Consider the following 13,386-nt stretch of genomic DNA (forward strand, 5'->3'; position numbering starts at 1 on the left):
CACCCCTCTTAATAATATAAACATGTCCCTCCGGGAATGGATTTTGTTAGCATGGATGGCACTGTGATGAATTGTGACTCAGTAATTACTAGTCAGGAGGCTTTTTGTTGGAAACTCCTGCTAGTCAAATTGTGTACATGTATGTGTTTATATCCCACCTTCTTTCACAAAGGCTTAGAATCAGTAACATTTTTAACAAGAAAATCATGCCTTTATAAGTAATCTTTGCTAAATAGCCTTTTAACAGAGCCCTCTTACAAGAATATTCAGTATTGAAGATATAGCCCTTTATGTATTTATCTTCCAAGTCTGTTTCTCTGGTCTAGCTTAAGTTAGTAAAAACACAGCATTATCTCAAGCTCACCTTTTTATTAAACCAAGGTGAAACTGTACTTCTATATTCAGTATAAAATTAATGATAGTGTTAGAAATTGTAGGAGTGCCAATCTCATGTTGCTACACTTTTAAAGTTTAGCACATTCATATAACAACTAACACCATCTCAGAGTATCTGGGGTTGAATTACATGTTAATTTTAAAGCACATAAAATAGTTAAAAATCAATTTAAAGTTAAGGTTTTAAAAGCATAATGTCTTTTGAAGGATTGCATATTGATTTTAAATATAACTATCTAATTATGTATGCATGGACTAAAGTATGAAGTCAACTGCTTTGTAAATGCCAGGAGGCTATTTTTCAGTAATAGTTGAGATGCTTACGGGAAACTAGATTGCTGTATTGCTGGCGAAGAAAATGGCTTGTGAGGTTATTTACAAGTTTTGCCCATGGTCACTGCCATACATCAATAATAGGTATTATTATAGACAAAGTCTAAGTGTTTTTGCTTATAGAGCATTATAAATTCTGTTTGGAGTATTTTCCTTACATTTTTGCCATCATTCACTTTCCTTTTTTGGCTGTGTTACTGCCAGTAGAATTTAATGTAGTACATGATTTCAATTGATGAAGATAGTGACATATGTCTATAAATTACATTCACTGACTAGGTTATAATTTTTGCAGTTTCATTATGTCTGTTGCCAGAAAACTACAGATTTTATAAGTTTTATTTTCTAGACTTTGCATTTTATATATGTTTATACCAAGCAAAGCATAATTAAGAAACATATCTTTCCAAAATTTCAAATTGGTGATTGCTTTTATCATGCAAAATAAAACAGGCTGGAAAGTTTACAGAGAAACTGATTCTGTCTTTGCATTGAAGTAGTAGCAGTTTCATATAATGTATAAATACACTTGCATAGATGTTTCCTAGACTGATCAGCAATAATTATTTTATTTCACACCGAATAAAAATGATTGTTTTTCCATGTGAGTAAATGTGCTGTTTGTTTTTCTGATAATTTGGTAATATTTACATTGCTTACTCTCAGTAAATTACATCATGTTGTGAGAAAGAAAGCACACATTCGGTAAATAAGATAGGTGCTAAACCTTCTTAGTACATTATGAAAATGTTATATTTGTGTAAGTAGAATAAAATAAATTGGTCATTTACTAGTAAGACATCACAGAAAGCACAGTTAGCAAAGAGTATATACATCATCATTGTGCTTTCTCTCTCTCTTTTTTTTTTTTTTTTTTGGTATCTACTGTATTTTTTCCTATGCAGCCATGCCCACCTACACCTTTCCCACCACAGCTTATACTCACCAAGGAAAAAATGTGAGAAATCAGCCACCTCAACTTTCCAAAGTGTGACTCCAGGACACAGCTATCAGACAGAAGCATAAACTGTGAAGCAAGGAAAGATAATGATGCAGGAAGCTTCAAATGCTGTGGGTTTCTTTTCTGTACCATCAGAAACCTCAGTTTCATGATTCAACATTTTAGATGTAAATAATTTACAACAATAAAAATGAGAGCACATTTGTGTGGAATAGAAGTAAATAATTTAGTTCTAAAATGTGGGATGTCCCTAGTAATGAGAGACCATTGAGAGTTATTCATCAAATGTCTTCAATGGACTCTGAAAATTTGTGAAATTTTGTGGTTTAAAAATGTGTTTCTTTATTTTGTTTCTCTTTAGAAATTGCAAAAGCAGAGCCATGTGCCTTGGAGGGCAGGGGACAACTGGAGGAAAAGGCAATAATGATGATTTAGGGCATGTTTTGCTGGAACATAAATGGCCACATCTCTTGGATTCTAAGATTTAAATAGTATTCACCTGTATATTTTGGTAAAATGCAAGATAATTCTCTAGGGTTTTTTTTTTTTTTTTTTTTTTTTTTTTTTTTAACAAACAACATAGAAGTTTTATTTAAGTTAAACTCAATCAGAATCAGCTTCTCTGGTAAGCCAAGGAGTGATGTGACCAGGTTGATGATATCAGTGAAAAGGACAATGAAGGTAATGATTCACATAATTATTACCAAATGCAAACGCTTTTGAATCAATTGAAATACTAGACTAGGATTACACTCCTTTTCAGACTTTGGGCAATCTCATCTGTTTGGAAAATACACAGCACTTCCATATTCTACTCCTGATTTCATAATTTACCAGCCATGGGACCTTCAGCAAATTCCCCAGCCTCCCTGAACCTTACTTTCCTTAATTGTAAAAATGTGACTAATAGGCTGGGTGCGGTGACTCACACCTGTGATCTCAGCACTTTGGAAGGCTGAGATGGGCAGATCACTTGAAGTTAGGAGTTTGAGACCATCCTGGCCTACATGGTGAAACTCCTTCTCTACTGAAAACACAAAAATTAGCCACGTATGGTGGCAGGCACCTGTAATTCCAGCTACTCAGGAGGCTGAGGCCGAAGAACTGCGTGAACCCAGGAGGCAGAGGTTGCAGTAAGTCGAGATATGCCACTGCCCTCCAGCCTGGGCAAGACCAAGAGTCCATCTCAAAAAAAAAAAAAAGAAAAAAGAGGGACTAATATTAGTATCTATTTGTGTGGCTATTGTAAGATGGTATCCCAAAGTATTTAGCACAAAGACTTCATGTATGATATTTAAGAAATATTAGCTATTGTCAATTATTATTACCTAATTTTAATACTTTTGAGAAGCTATATGGAGGTCATAAACATAGACTTGGCAGAGATCTTGTTGTTATCTTCTTTGCCACTCATTAACTGTATGCCCTGTGCACATACCTTCTGACCCTTGGTTTCCTCATCTATAAAATAATTATTATAATTATGAGGATAAAATAACATACTAAAAGCACTTAACATAGTGTCTACCACATAGTAAGCACTGAAAAAATATACATTCATATGTGTATCTATTTAGATGCATATACATGCATATACATACACACATAAGAAAAAGACTCTTGAAATAGCCTCTGTACCCACACCCTAATCCAGAACTCTTTACTAAGATGTCTTTCCTGCAGATTACATATATTCTTAACAAATCACTTGTTTGGCTTGCAAGTCGCAACAGTCGACTGGAAGTGAAACGAAGTTTCTAAATGTTGGCCTGATGACAAATGTGAATTCACAGAAGATTTCCAGAACTCTCTAAGACTAGGAATTCTTCTAGGGCAAAGGCTGCCTAGTATTCTTTATGGTACCTATTAAGAGCTTAATAAATGTATGCTAAATTGAGTTGAGGGATTTTAATTTAAAAAATTTTTTTAGAATTTTTTTTTTAAGAGCCTTACCCAACTGGCCTCAAGTGATCCTTCCACCTCAGCCTCCAGGGTGGCTGGGGTTATAGGCGCAAGCCACCTTGCCCAGCTGAATTGAAAGATTTTTAACACAGATTAAAGTACATTTAAAATGTCTCTCCTTCTTTTCAAAATACAAAGTACACATGCATTTACAAATCTTTGTTTGCCAAAATATATAGAAAAATTATAGAAAAAGCTGGACACAGTGGCTCATGCCTGTAATCCCAGCACTTTGGGAGGCCGAGGTGGGAGAATCACTTGAGCCTAGGAGTTTGAGACCAGCCTGAGCAACATAGTGTGATTCCATCTCTTAAAAAAAAAAAAAAAAATTACCCAGGCATGGTGGGTGGTACACCCCTGTAGTCCCTGCTACTCGGGAGGCTGAGGTGGCAGGATCGCTTGAGCCCAGGAGTTCAAGGTTATAGTGAGCTATGATTGTGCCAGTGCTCTCCAACCTGAGCAACAGAGCAAGACCCTCTCTCTATTTAAAAAAAAAAAAAAGTTTTAAAAAATTGTAGAAAAATTCGATCAAATTATTTAAATGAGGGAATGTGTGTAGAGATGTCATTCCTCAAAGATGTGGACTAAGGGTGAAAATGGCTGCTCAGACTACCTCAATGCTTCATTTCGTCTCAAAGTATAGACCTGGTATTAGCATTTTCCTGCTGGTATAATTCTGCCTGTGTTACCCCCTTAACTGAAACTTCCCAGTGCCATTGGTCATGAGCATGAAGTCCTGCTGAGAGACTTACTTCTAGAGAAAAACTTGTCCTTCCTCGGTAAGTATTATTCACATCTTCTGTAGCTTGTGTTGTCTCCATGAGTGCTTAAATATATATTTTAAAAATCTTCCACTAAAGGAAGGGTGAATGATGATTGATGCTCTGCATATTATCTTTTATTGATTTGGAACTGAGCAGGAACTCAGTTACCTAATCTCCTATATATACAGCACATGCACAAGCTTGCAATTAATATTTTATAGAATAAGTGGCTGAAAAAATGCTTTAATATCTGTTGCAGTATTACTTTTGGTGTCATGAGATATTAACCATAATCTAGGCCTTATGAGAAAAAGAAACAAAAGAAATATTGTCTATAAAATGTTTTATATATTAAAAAGAACAGTTAGAGAGATTCATGTTGGGTATATTTGTCTCATATATGGAACTCGGTAGTACTTTTACTTGAAAGCAAAATATTAAGCCTTTATTATTTCATGCCAAACGTTCATTGACATCATGGATTTATTATGTTTTTTTTAAAATCCCACATGTATTCATGTGTTTGTGTATTACAAATTATTATTTCTTTCAACATCTCTTAAGCATTAGAAATTAAGCCTCAGGCCAGGCACAGTGGCTTACACCTGTAATCCCAGCACTTTGGGAGGCTGAGGCGGGCGGATCACGAGGTCAGGAGATTGAGACCATCCCGGCTAACACGATGAAACCCCATCTCTACTAAAAGTACAAAAAAAATTAGCCGGGCATGGTAGCGGGCACCTGTAGTCGCAGCTACTCGGGAGGCTGAGGCAGGAGAATGGTGTGAACCCAGGAGGCGGAGCTTGCAGTGAGCTGAGATCTCGTCCACTGCACTCCAACCTGGGCGGCAAAGCGAGACTCCATCAAAAAAAAAAAAAGACATTAAGCCTCAAACGACTATACATATAATAAGTGATCACAGAAACCATAAAGCACTCTACAATGAATTAATTTCTCTTCTCCACTTTTAATGTGGAGGTTTAATTTGTAAAGGTCACATACAAGTCATTTTATTATTAAACAGATCTATTTTATATAGATATTGAAGAGTCTGCATAATGTTTGTTTTAGGACATACACAAAAAATAGAACAATATTGGATTACATAAGTTTTGTTCTGAAATGGACAAAGAATTGGCCAAGGAAAACCAAATGCGGAGAAATGTCAAGTAAGGAAGAGATGTTTAATAAAGTCCTACAAAGTATCTATTCCAAATCTTAATGTTTGATATTTTTATTAATAAACTGTAGAATAAAAATTGAATGTATTATAAGATTGTTTTAATTTGAAGCTTGGAGATATCATAAATATTCCCTAGTTAGGGTTACATAAAGTTGATCAATTAGGCAAGTGTTCTCAAGTCACTGAATTAAATCTCAGTACGTTGAAGCAGCAAGATTTTTCATATGGGGACAGTTGAATTGTTCAGCCTATGGAAAGAGGGTAATTTGGAAGAAATCACCTTTTAAAAGTCTAATCAAAAGGAAAATATGTAACAGTTCAGAACCAGTTGGAATGTGTGGCCTATGATGCACTATGAGATATGTTTTGGAACCAGGTAGTTCTGATAGTATTATGAAATATCTGATCACATTGATTACTCAGATAGGGGCCAATATGTCATGGCCACATCTATTTTCTGTTTTGTTTTGTTTTAAGCCACCAAGCAGGCAGCAGCATTGTCAGAGCTGCTTAGCACCACTCTCTGGGTGCCATCAGCCTACGGACAGTCAGGCCTTCAGCCCTATTTTTTTGTTTGGCCTAACTTTTCTCTGCTTCCTTCTTGAGAACTAGCCGATCCCAGCTGGGAAAAAAAGAAGCAAAGATTGTAGATGTGGGCTAAACTTAGTCCTAGTCCTCAACTTACTTGAACTTGAATGTGTTAGATTGGATTCACCATGGCTGACGAAAGCAGTGTAAAAATGTGGTCTGGGGGTCATCTCTACTTGCAAACAAGTACAGAAAGGGGACTTGAAATTGAAATTGAAATTGATGGGTCTCGTCTGTTCCTCTGTGCTGTAGAATCTGGATAATTATTTTATGGAAGCATACTCAAATCGGGTATTTAATTGATCTTTAAAAATAAATGAGATAGGCCGGGCGTGGTGGCTCAAGCCTGTAATCCCAGCACTTTGAGAGGCTGAGACGGGCGGATCACAAGGTCAGGAGATCCAGACCATCCTGGCTAACCCGGTGAAACCCCGTCTCTACTAAAAAATACAAAAAACTAGCCGCGAGGTGGCGGGTATCTGTAGTCCCAGCTACTCTGGAGGCTGAGGCAGGAGAATGGCGTCAACCCGGGAGGCGGAGCTTGCAGTGAGCTGAGATCCGGCCACTGTACTCCAGCCTGGGCGACAGAGCGAGACTCCATCTCTAAATAAATAAATAAATAAATAAATAAATAAATAAATAAATAAATAAGATATAGGAAGTTGATGCAACCTGAGCCCTGTTTTAAAGCATTTCCTCATCAACATACAAAGAAGTTAATTCTTCGTATTTTTAATGTAGCACTGGATTAACATATGTTTGTGGTTGAAAAATGAAGATTGAAAGCTTTGTATGAAATACTATTATGAGGCTGTTGTCCTTTTACCTTATAAATACCCCTTCACAGAGATTAATTAGATTTAAAGCGTTGTGCCAGGTAAATTTAGATAGATCATTTTAAAGCCAACTATGGAAAAAGTATTGGTAAATAAGTAGACCACTAATCTTATTCTTTCTTGTTTACATGTGTACACCTTGAATTTTGTTGCAGAGACATTGCAAATATGTTTAATTTATTTTGATCCTTTGCTAAGCAGAAGTAAAATATCTCTCTCTCTCTCTCTCTCTGTTGGCTTCTAATTTGGACTATATTTGAAAGACAAATATTCTCATCTTTTAATATAAGATAATTCGTATATTTAAGAATTATGACTTTCCTGAAAATATTTTACCCCATTCTAAATTTTCCACACATTGTGCTCTATATTTGTTTTATAAAATGCATACTTTATCTTTCCTCTTACCAATTGAAGGGAAAAATAAAAGTAAATCACTATTTCTTTCTTAAATTTCCTTGGTTCATAACTGCATCCTGAGCAGTTGTTATGGCACAAGATCTAGCCAGGCACTATAGGAAAGAAAAACAGAAGTGTTCTTATCATTGAAGATTTGAATGTACTGATATGAGTTCATCCTATCTTTTAAACTTATCCTATTTGTACTTCCACACATAAGTATATTGTATTAAGGCAGGTCAAAGTTAAATAAATGACTTCAGCTTCTCCAACTAAAAAATGTTTTTCATGCACATATTTACTCATTTATTCTACAAATAAGTTACTAAGTTGGATACTGTTTTAGACACTGGATAAGTCAGATGAAGTGTCTGCTTTAATGGGGTTATGGTCCAGTAGGGAGACAAACTACAAATGAACACTGATAATTTCTAGCAGTTTCTGAGAGTCCATGTAATTCTTCCCTTCATTATTTATTCATTCTTTTCAATTAACTTTTGTTGTGTTCTCTGCATGCCAGGAACTACACTAGTTAGTATGAAATGATTGATTATAAGCACTCTGTGCCCCCAGTGCTCATAGCCAAGCACCGTATTGCATGTGTGATCCAATGAGATTGCAGTTTTCTCTCTGATCCAGTGAGAATCCAGTGAGAATGCATCTCACTTAGTAGGTGCTCACATGATTGTCTCGATAATGAGAATAAAAACTCAAGGCTGTTAGGCTACTTTCATTAAACCTTTCCAAGAAAGATACAAATTATACTCAATATCAGTCACTGTCCTCTATGAATGAAGAAAATGCTGCTGCCTCATGAGCTGCTTTTTCCTGAAATAGTGATGGAATTTTACTTATTGATTTGTTCTTTGTCACCAGGACCTTCCTACCACAGTGTATATCTAGGATGGCCAGTTGAGCTCATAAGGTTGGCTCTATTGCCAGTAGCTAACTACTCCTTTAAGTCTGCTGTGGGCAGACACCATTAAGAATTTTAAAGAAACAAACTTTTTTTTTTTTTTTTAAGTTGATGCAAACATGGAGTCTTCTGGGAAAACTGAAGATAAGTTTTAAGTTTCAGTACATGTCAGCAATTCTTTCCAAGGATAATTAATTTAGAATTAATATTTGTTGGCCCTATCTCAGTACTTTGGGAGGCTGAGGCAGGAGGATCACATGAGGCCAGGATTCAAGACCAGCCTGGGCAACATAGGGAGATCTTGTCTCTACACAAAATTGTTTAAAAAAATTAACTGGGGTGGTGGTAGGCACCTGTAGTCCCAGCTACTTGGGAGGCCAAAGTGGGAGGATCGCTGAAGCCCAGGAGTTCAAGATTACAGTGAACTGTGGTCATTCCACTGCACTCTAGCTTGGGTGACAGAGTGAGACCCTGTCTCTAACTAAGATAGACAGATGATAGATAGATAGATAGATAGATAGATAGATAGATAGATAGATAGATAGATAGATAGATATCTAGATAGATAGATAGATATCAGCATTTAAAGTCTCAAAAGACATGTTCAACTTGCTGCCCCTTCCTCGGCTTAGCTGCACAAAAAACTCTTCAACTTTAAATTGAACCATAAGCATTGTGAACATCCCATTACCTCTGCTAAGGGTTCAGTCTATGCCATATAGACGAAGCAGAAAATGTATTTCATCTACCGGTAGAGAAGTGTTGATTTGTATCTCTCAAGTGATTATTGAGACCATATTTTGCTGTTATACCCTCTATTTTTTTTTTCCTTTTTGTTTTGTTCGGTTTTGGTTTGGTTCTGGTTTTGTTTTTTTTTTTTTTAAGAGCTTTGGACAAAAAGACAGGAAAGGAACAGAAAATAGTGACAATGCGAAGGCAACAAGACAGTTTGCCCTGTTAGGTAAAATATGAAAGAGCTCATACCAAAGACTGAAGATAAACCATCCGTCTTTTCTGAGTTGGCGTATCTCCAGGTTGGAGGGACTTTCATTAGTGACGGCCACAGCCACCGGCTGGTGCAAATTCTTGTTAAGTTTGGCCTAATAATGATGGTTCTGGAGATACTTTATTCTTTCCAGTGAATGTTTCTGTTAGTAGACGCTAACAATTATTTTGAGTGACACCTGAGAGGCATTTGCTATGCCCCTGCCTCACCCTCACCCCTATGTTTGGACGAACCAGCAAATTTTACAGGGGTGCTTGTGTAGCATTCATGTATTACTCTGTGGGACTCTGAGACAGTATAATCTGTAAAGCCAAATAGGCTTAGTGAAGGATGTCCCTTGCCGTAAGAAATTAGGATCTTTGTTTCTAAGAGTTCATCTGCCCCTGCTGCTTTATTCCTCACCGGAAGCAACAGTACTGTGCTGGGGAGGTGATTATGATGTGACAAACAGGGGATTATGACTTCAGGTGAAGGATAGGCAGCAGGAGCAGATGAGATTTAGAATACCAAGACTGTGCATATTTGCAGATGTCAGTGGCAGAGAGTAAGAGACCAGAAATGAAACATACAATTATGTAGGCTGAAGGGAACGGAGATGGTTGGGTATTTCGTAAGGAATCCACCATTTACATTCCTGTCTATCAGAAGGTTAAAAATATGATGCCGTTTTTAGAGTAACAGGAACATGAAATTGAGAGTGGGGGGTGGGAAATTTGGGCTCTGTTCTCCCCTTTCTGAAGAGATTGTCATGATGAGAGACTTACTTTCTTACTCATCTTATTGAATGTGCTCGTGCACACTTCTCCCTGGGACTGAGAAAAGGACCTTAAACGCATATGCTGCTGGAAGATGAAATGCTTTCTGGATGTTTGTTTTCTTAACGGCTGAGTTTGAGATTCAGCTCCCTGGAACTTTGAAGAAAGGTTGTTGTGACCACTTATGATGGGGTGCTCCCTGCTCGTGGCCTCCCTCACCACTGCCACTTACGATGGGGTGCTCCCTGCTCCTGGCTTCCCTCACCACTGCCACTTACGATGGGATGCTCCCTGCTCCCGGCCCCCCTCACCACTGCCACTTACGATGGAGTGCTCCCTGCTCCTGGCCCTCCTTCACCACAGCCACTTACGATGGGGTGGGCCCTGCTCCCGGCCCCCCTCACCACTGCCACTTACGATGGGGTGCTCCCTGCTCCTGGCCTCCCTCACCACTGCCACTTACGATGGGGTGCGCCCTGCTCCTGGCTTCCCTCACCACTGCCACTTACGATGGGGTGCTCCCTGCTCCTGGCTTCCCTCACCACTGCCACTTACGATGGGGTGCTCCCTGCTCCTGGCTTCCCTCACCACTGCCACTTACGATGGGGTGCGCCCTGCTCCCGGCGCCCCTCACCACTGCTCTTGGTGGTTAGCTCATGTCCAGGGATCATCGGCCTTTGGGTCGCTAATGATGTATTGGAACTATTTTGGTTGTAAGTGGCAGAAATCCAATCAAACTAGATTATATACACAAAAAAAGGAGAATTTATTGGCTTAAATATACACCGGAGAACTCCAAAGGAGAGATTTGCTTCTGCTGTGTCTCTTAATAGAATCCAGAAGGCAAAACAATATCATTAATATCTTTTGTCCTTTTTGGGTTCTGCTCTTTTCTGTGTTGGCTTCATTTTCAGGTCACAAGGTCACAAAGATGATTGCTGGTGATTGCTAATTTGTTTAATCCTTAGAGTTTGTAACCCCAGAGCAAAGTTGGTGATTCTCTTTTGCCACATAACAAATTTCAGAAAGGGCCAGGTGCAGTGGCTCACACCTGTAATCCCAGCACTTTGGGAGGCTGAGGTGGGAGGATTGCTTGAGCCCAGAAGTTTGAGACCAGCCAGGGCAACATAGCAAGACTACCCCCCACCCCTGCCCACTCTACAAAAAATAAAAATCAGCCAGGTTTGGTGGTTCACACCTGCTGTTCCAGCTACTGGGGAGGCTGAGATGGGAGGATTGGAAACTGGGAGATCGAGGCTGCAGTGAGCCATGATGGCACCTCTGCACTCCAGCCTAGACAATAGAGTGAGACCCTGTCTCAAATACGTGTGTGTGTGTATGTTTGTGTATGTGTGTATATATATGTGTGTGTGTGTGTATGTATATATGTGTGTATATATATGGTGTGTGTGTGTATATATATATATATCAGAAAGGGGTCTGATCAGCTAGTCTGCGTCCAGCCCTGTGGCAGTGATTTGGGGTTACATTACTGCCCACTCATGAGAATCGCATTGTGAGAGTAGGGTAGCAATGCCAGACAGGATGACATACAGGACAGCAAAATCAAAAATCTCCCTCTCCCTGCAGATAATTAATTACAGGCTAGGGTTTTACTCACCATAACCAAAGGCATTGGGGGTCAAACCCGTTACTGTGATTGCTGAATTGACTCCTTTGGTCCTGTGCATGTGTGCACTCACTCACACTCACCCATATGCACATCTGTCTGTGTAGGAGATCCTTTTTGTGTCTCAGAACTGCTAGTATGCCTCTCTCCATTGAGATTGGTTTGGCGACACATGGAGCTGGCCCAGCAAGAGGGTCTAACATCAGTGACTACAGCTAAGAAGAACCAGGACAGACAAAAGCTAAATTCAACCTTTCCTCTGAATTTGGAATTGGAAAGGGCTCTAGTGACTGTCCACTCCACTTGTTTTGATTAAACAAATTGTCCTTCGGCCTTGCATCACAGCTGCTACCCTCCCAACAACCTGTCCTGTGTCTTTTTATTCTACCATGTTGATTTGTCCCTTCGTCTACAACGAAAAGGATTTAGCATGATCTGGTATAAAATATAGAAGAGTTTTACTTTATTTGCTCATATTCGTGTCCTCTGCCGCTCCACAGCTACCAGTTGCCTACCTAGCCTCTCCACACTGTCCCAGCTTCTTGACCTCCCATTTGTTTCCTATCTTTAAGGCACTTCAATTTTCACTAGTATTATCCCCTAAAGACATAAGCAAAGGACAAGGTCAGAGCAGTCAGTTGTATTCCTTATTAGTGGCTTTGATAAGAGGCTTTGGGGAAAGAGGTTGAAACTAACAGCTATAATGAAGTTTTGGGTTCTCTAAAGATTTCATTTATCTGTGCTATTGGTCTCCCCATTAAATGCATGTCTATTCTGTGTACCTTTGCACACGGTTTGCATAACATGTAATATCTGTTACTGAAACCTTGCAAACTTCTTAAATTGTATAGAAAAGGCTGTGAAACTTACTCTTAAGGAACATAAAAATATAGAGAACAAAGATCATAACTCCAAATATTGAGTTATACAGAGTTGTGAAAAAAAAATAACACAGTAAAACAAAGTTAGTTACTAGAGTAGAAAAGATATAGTTTTAATATGTATTGATATATGTCTTTTTTGCCCTCCCTCTATTTAGTAAAGATGCACTAGGTGTTAAGAATATTCTTCTTATCATACAGTGTATTTTAATCTAGCATTTTAGAAAACATTTTATAAATTCGTAGATAAAAGTCCTGTCAGGATGTGACTTTTCATTTTCAGATGTTGTGAACCAGAATTCTGCATGATTTTTATGGAAATGACTATACTTTTAAAATGTAAAACTTTTAATAAAACAAAACAAACTTAAAGCCCTCAAACCTTTTCTTGGTAGTCCTCATGCCCCCCTGTGATTCTTAAGTATACATTAACTAGTTTCAGATGTGTTTTGTTCGCTGACTCAAAATCAGCCCTTTATTTTAAGAAAAGAAATTGTGTAATTAGTACTTAATTGCTTTGGATATTTTGGGTATTTAGAGAAGAGGGTAATTCAAAGGCCAGAGAAATTAAACCTTCAGAATGTTCTTTATGCATGTGTAATTTCTTTTTTAAAAATGCCCTCTAAAGACAGGCCTGACAACCTCAAAATAAATGAAGACCTGGGTTGTTTTTGAAAATTAACATCATCTTTGGATGTGGTTTTATTGAGTTATTTAAGATAAATTGGAGAGAGGACCATTGAAGTGCTAGAAAACAAGATACTGTCTAGTTCATC

General features: G+C 38.2%; 1 protein-coding gene across 5 annotated transcripts in view; it reads left to right on the forward strand.

Annotated features, from left to right (window-relative positions):
* C7AH15orf41 (chromosome 7a C15orf41 homolog) overlaps positions 1-13,386 on the forward strand; it is a 242,228-nt gene that overhangs the window by 110,037 nt on the left and 118,805 nt on the right. For all 5 annotated transcript variants that reach the window (XR_003120189.1, XM_025389917.1, XM_025389914.1 and 2 more), the window contains one exon: positions 4,364-4,431. Coding sequence is in view for 4 of the 5 variants with exons in the window: in XM_025389917.1 (XP_025245702.1) it covers positions 4,364-4,431 (68 nt within the window). In the remaining variant the exon portion in view is untranslated. The remainder of the gene's footprint in view (positions 1-4,363; positions 4,432-13,386) is intronic.

This window comes from Theropithecus gelada, chromosome 7a, assembly GCF_003255815.1.
Source record: "Theropithecus gelada isolate Dixy chromosome 7a, Tgel_1.0, whole genome shotgun sequence".
Classification (NCBI taxonomy): domain Eukaryota; kingdom Metazoa; phylum Chordata; class Mammalia; order Primates; family Cercopithecidae; genus Theropithecus; species Theropithecus gelada.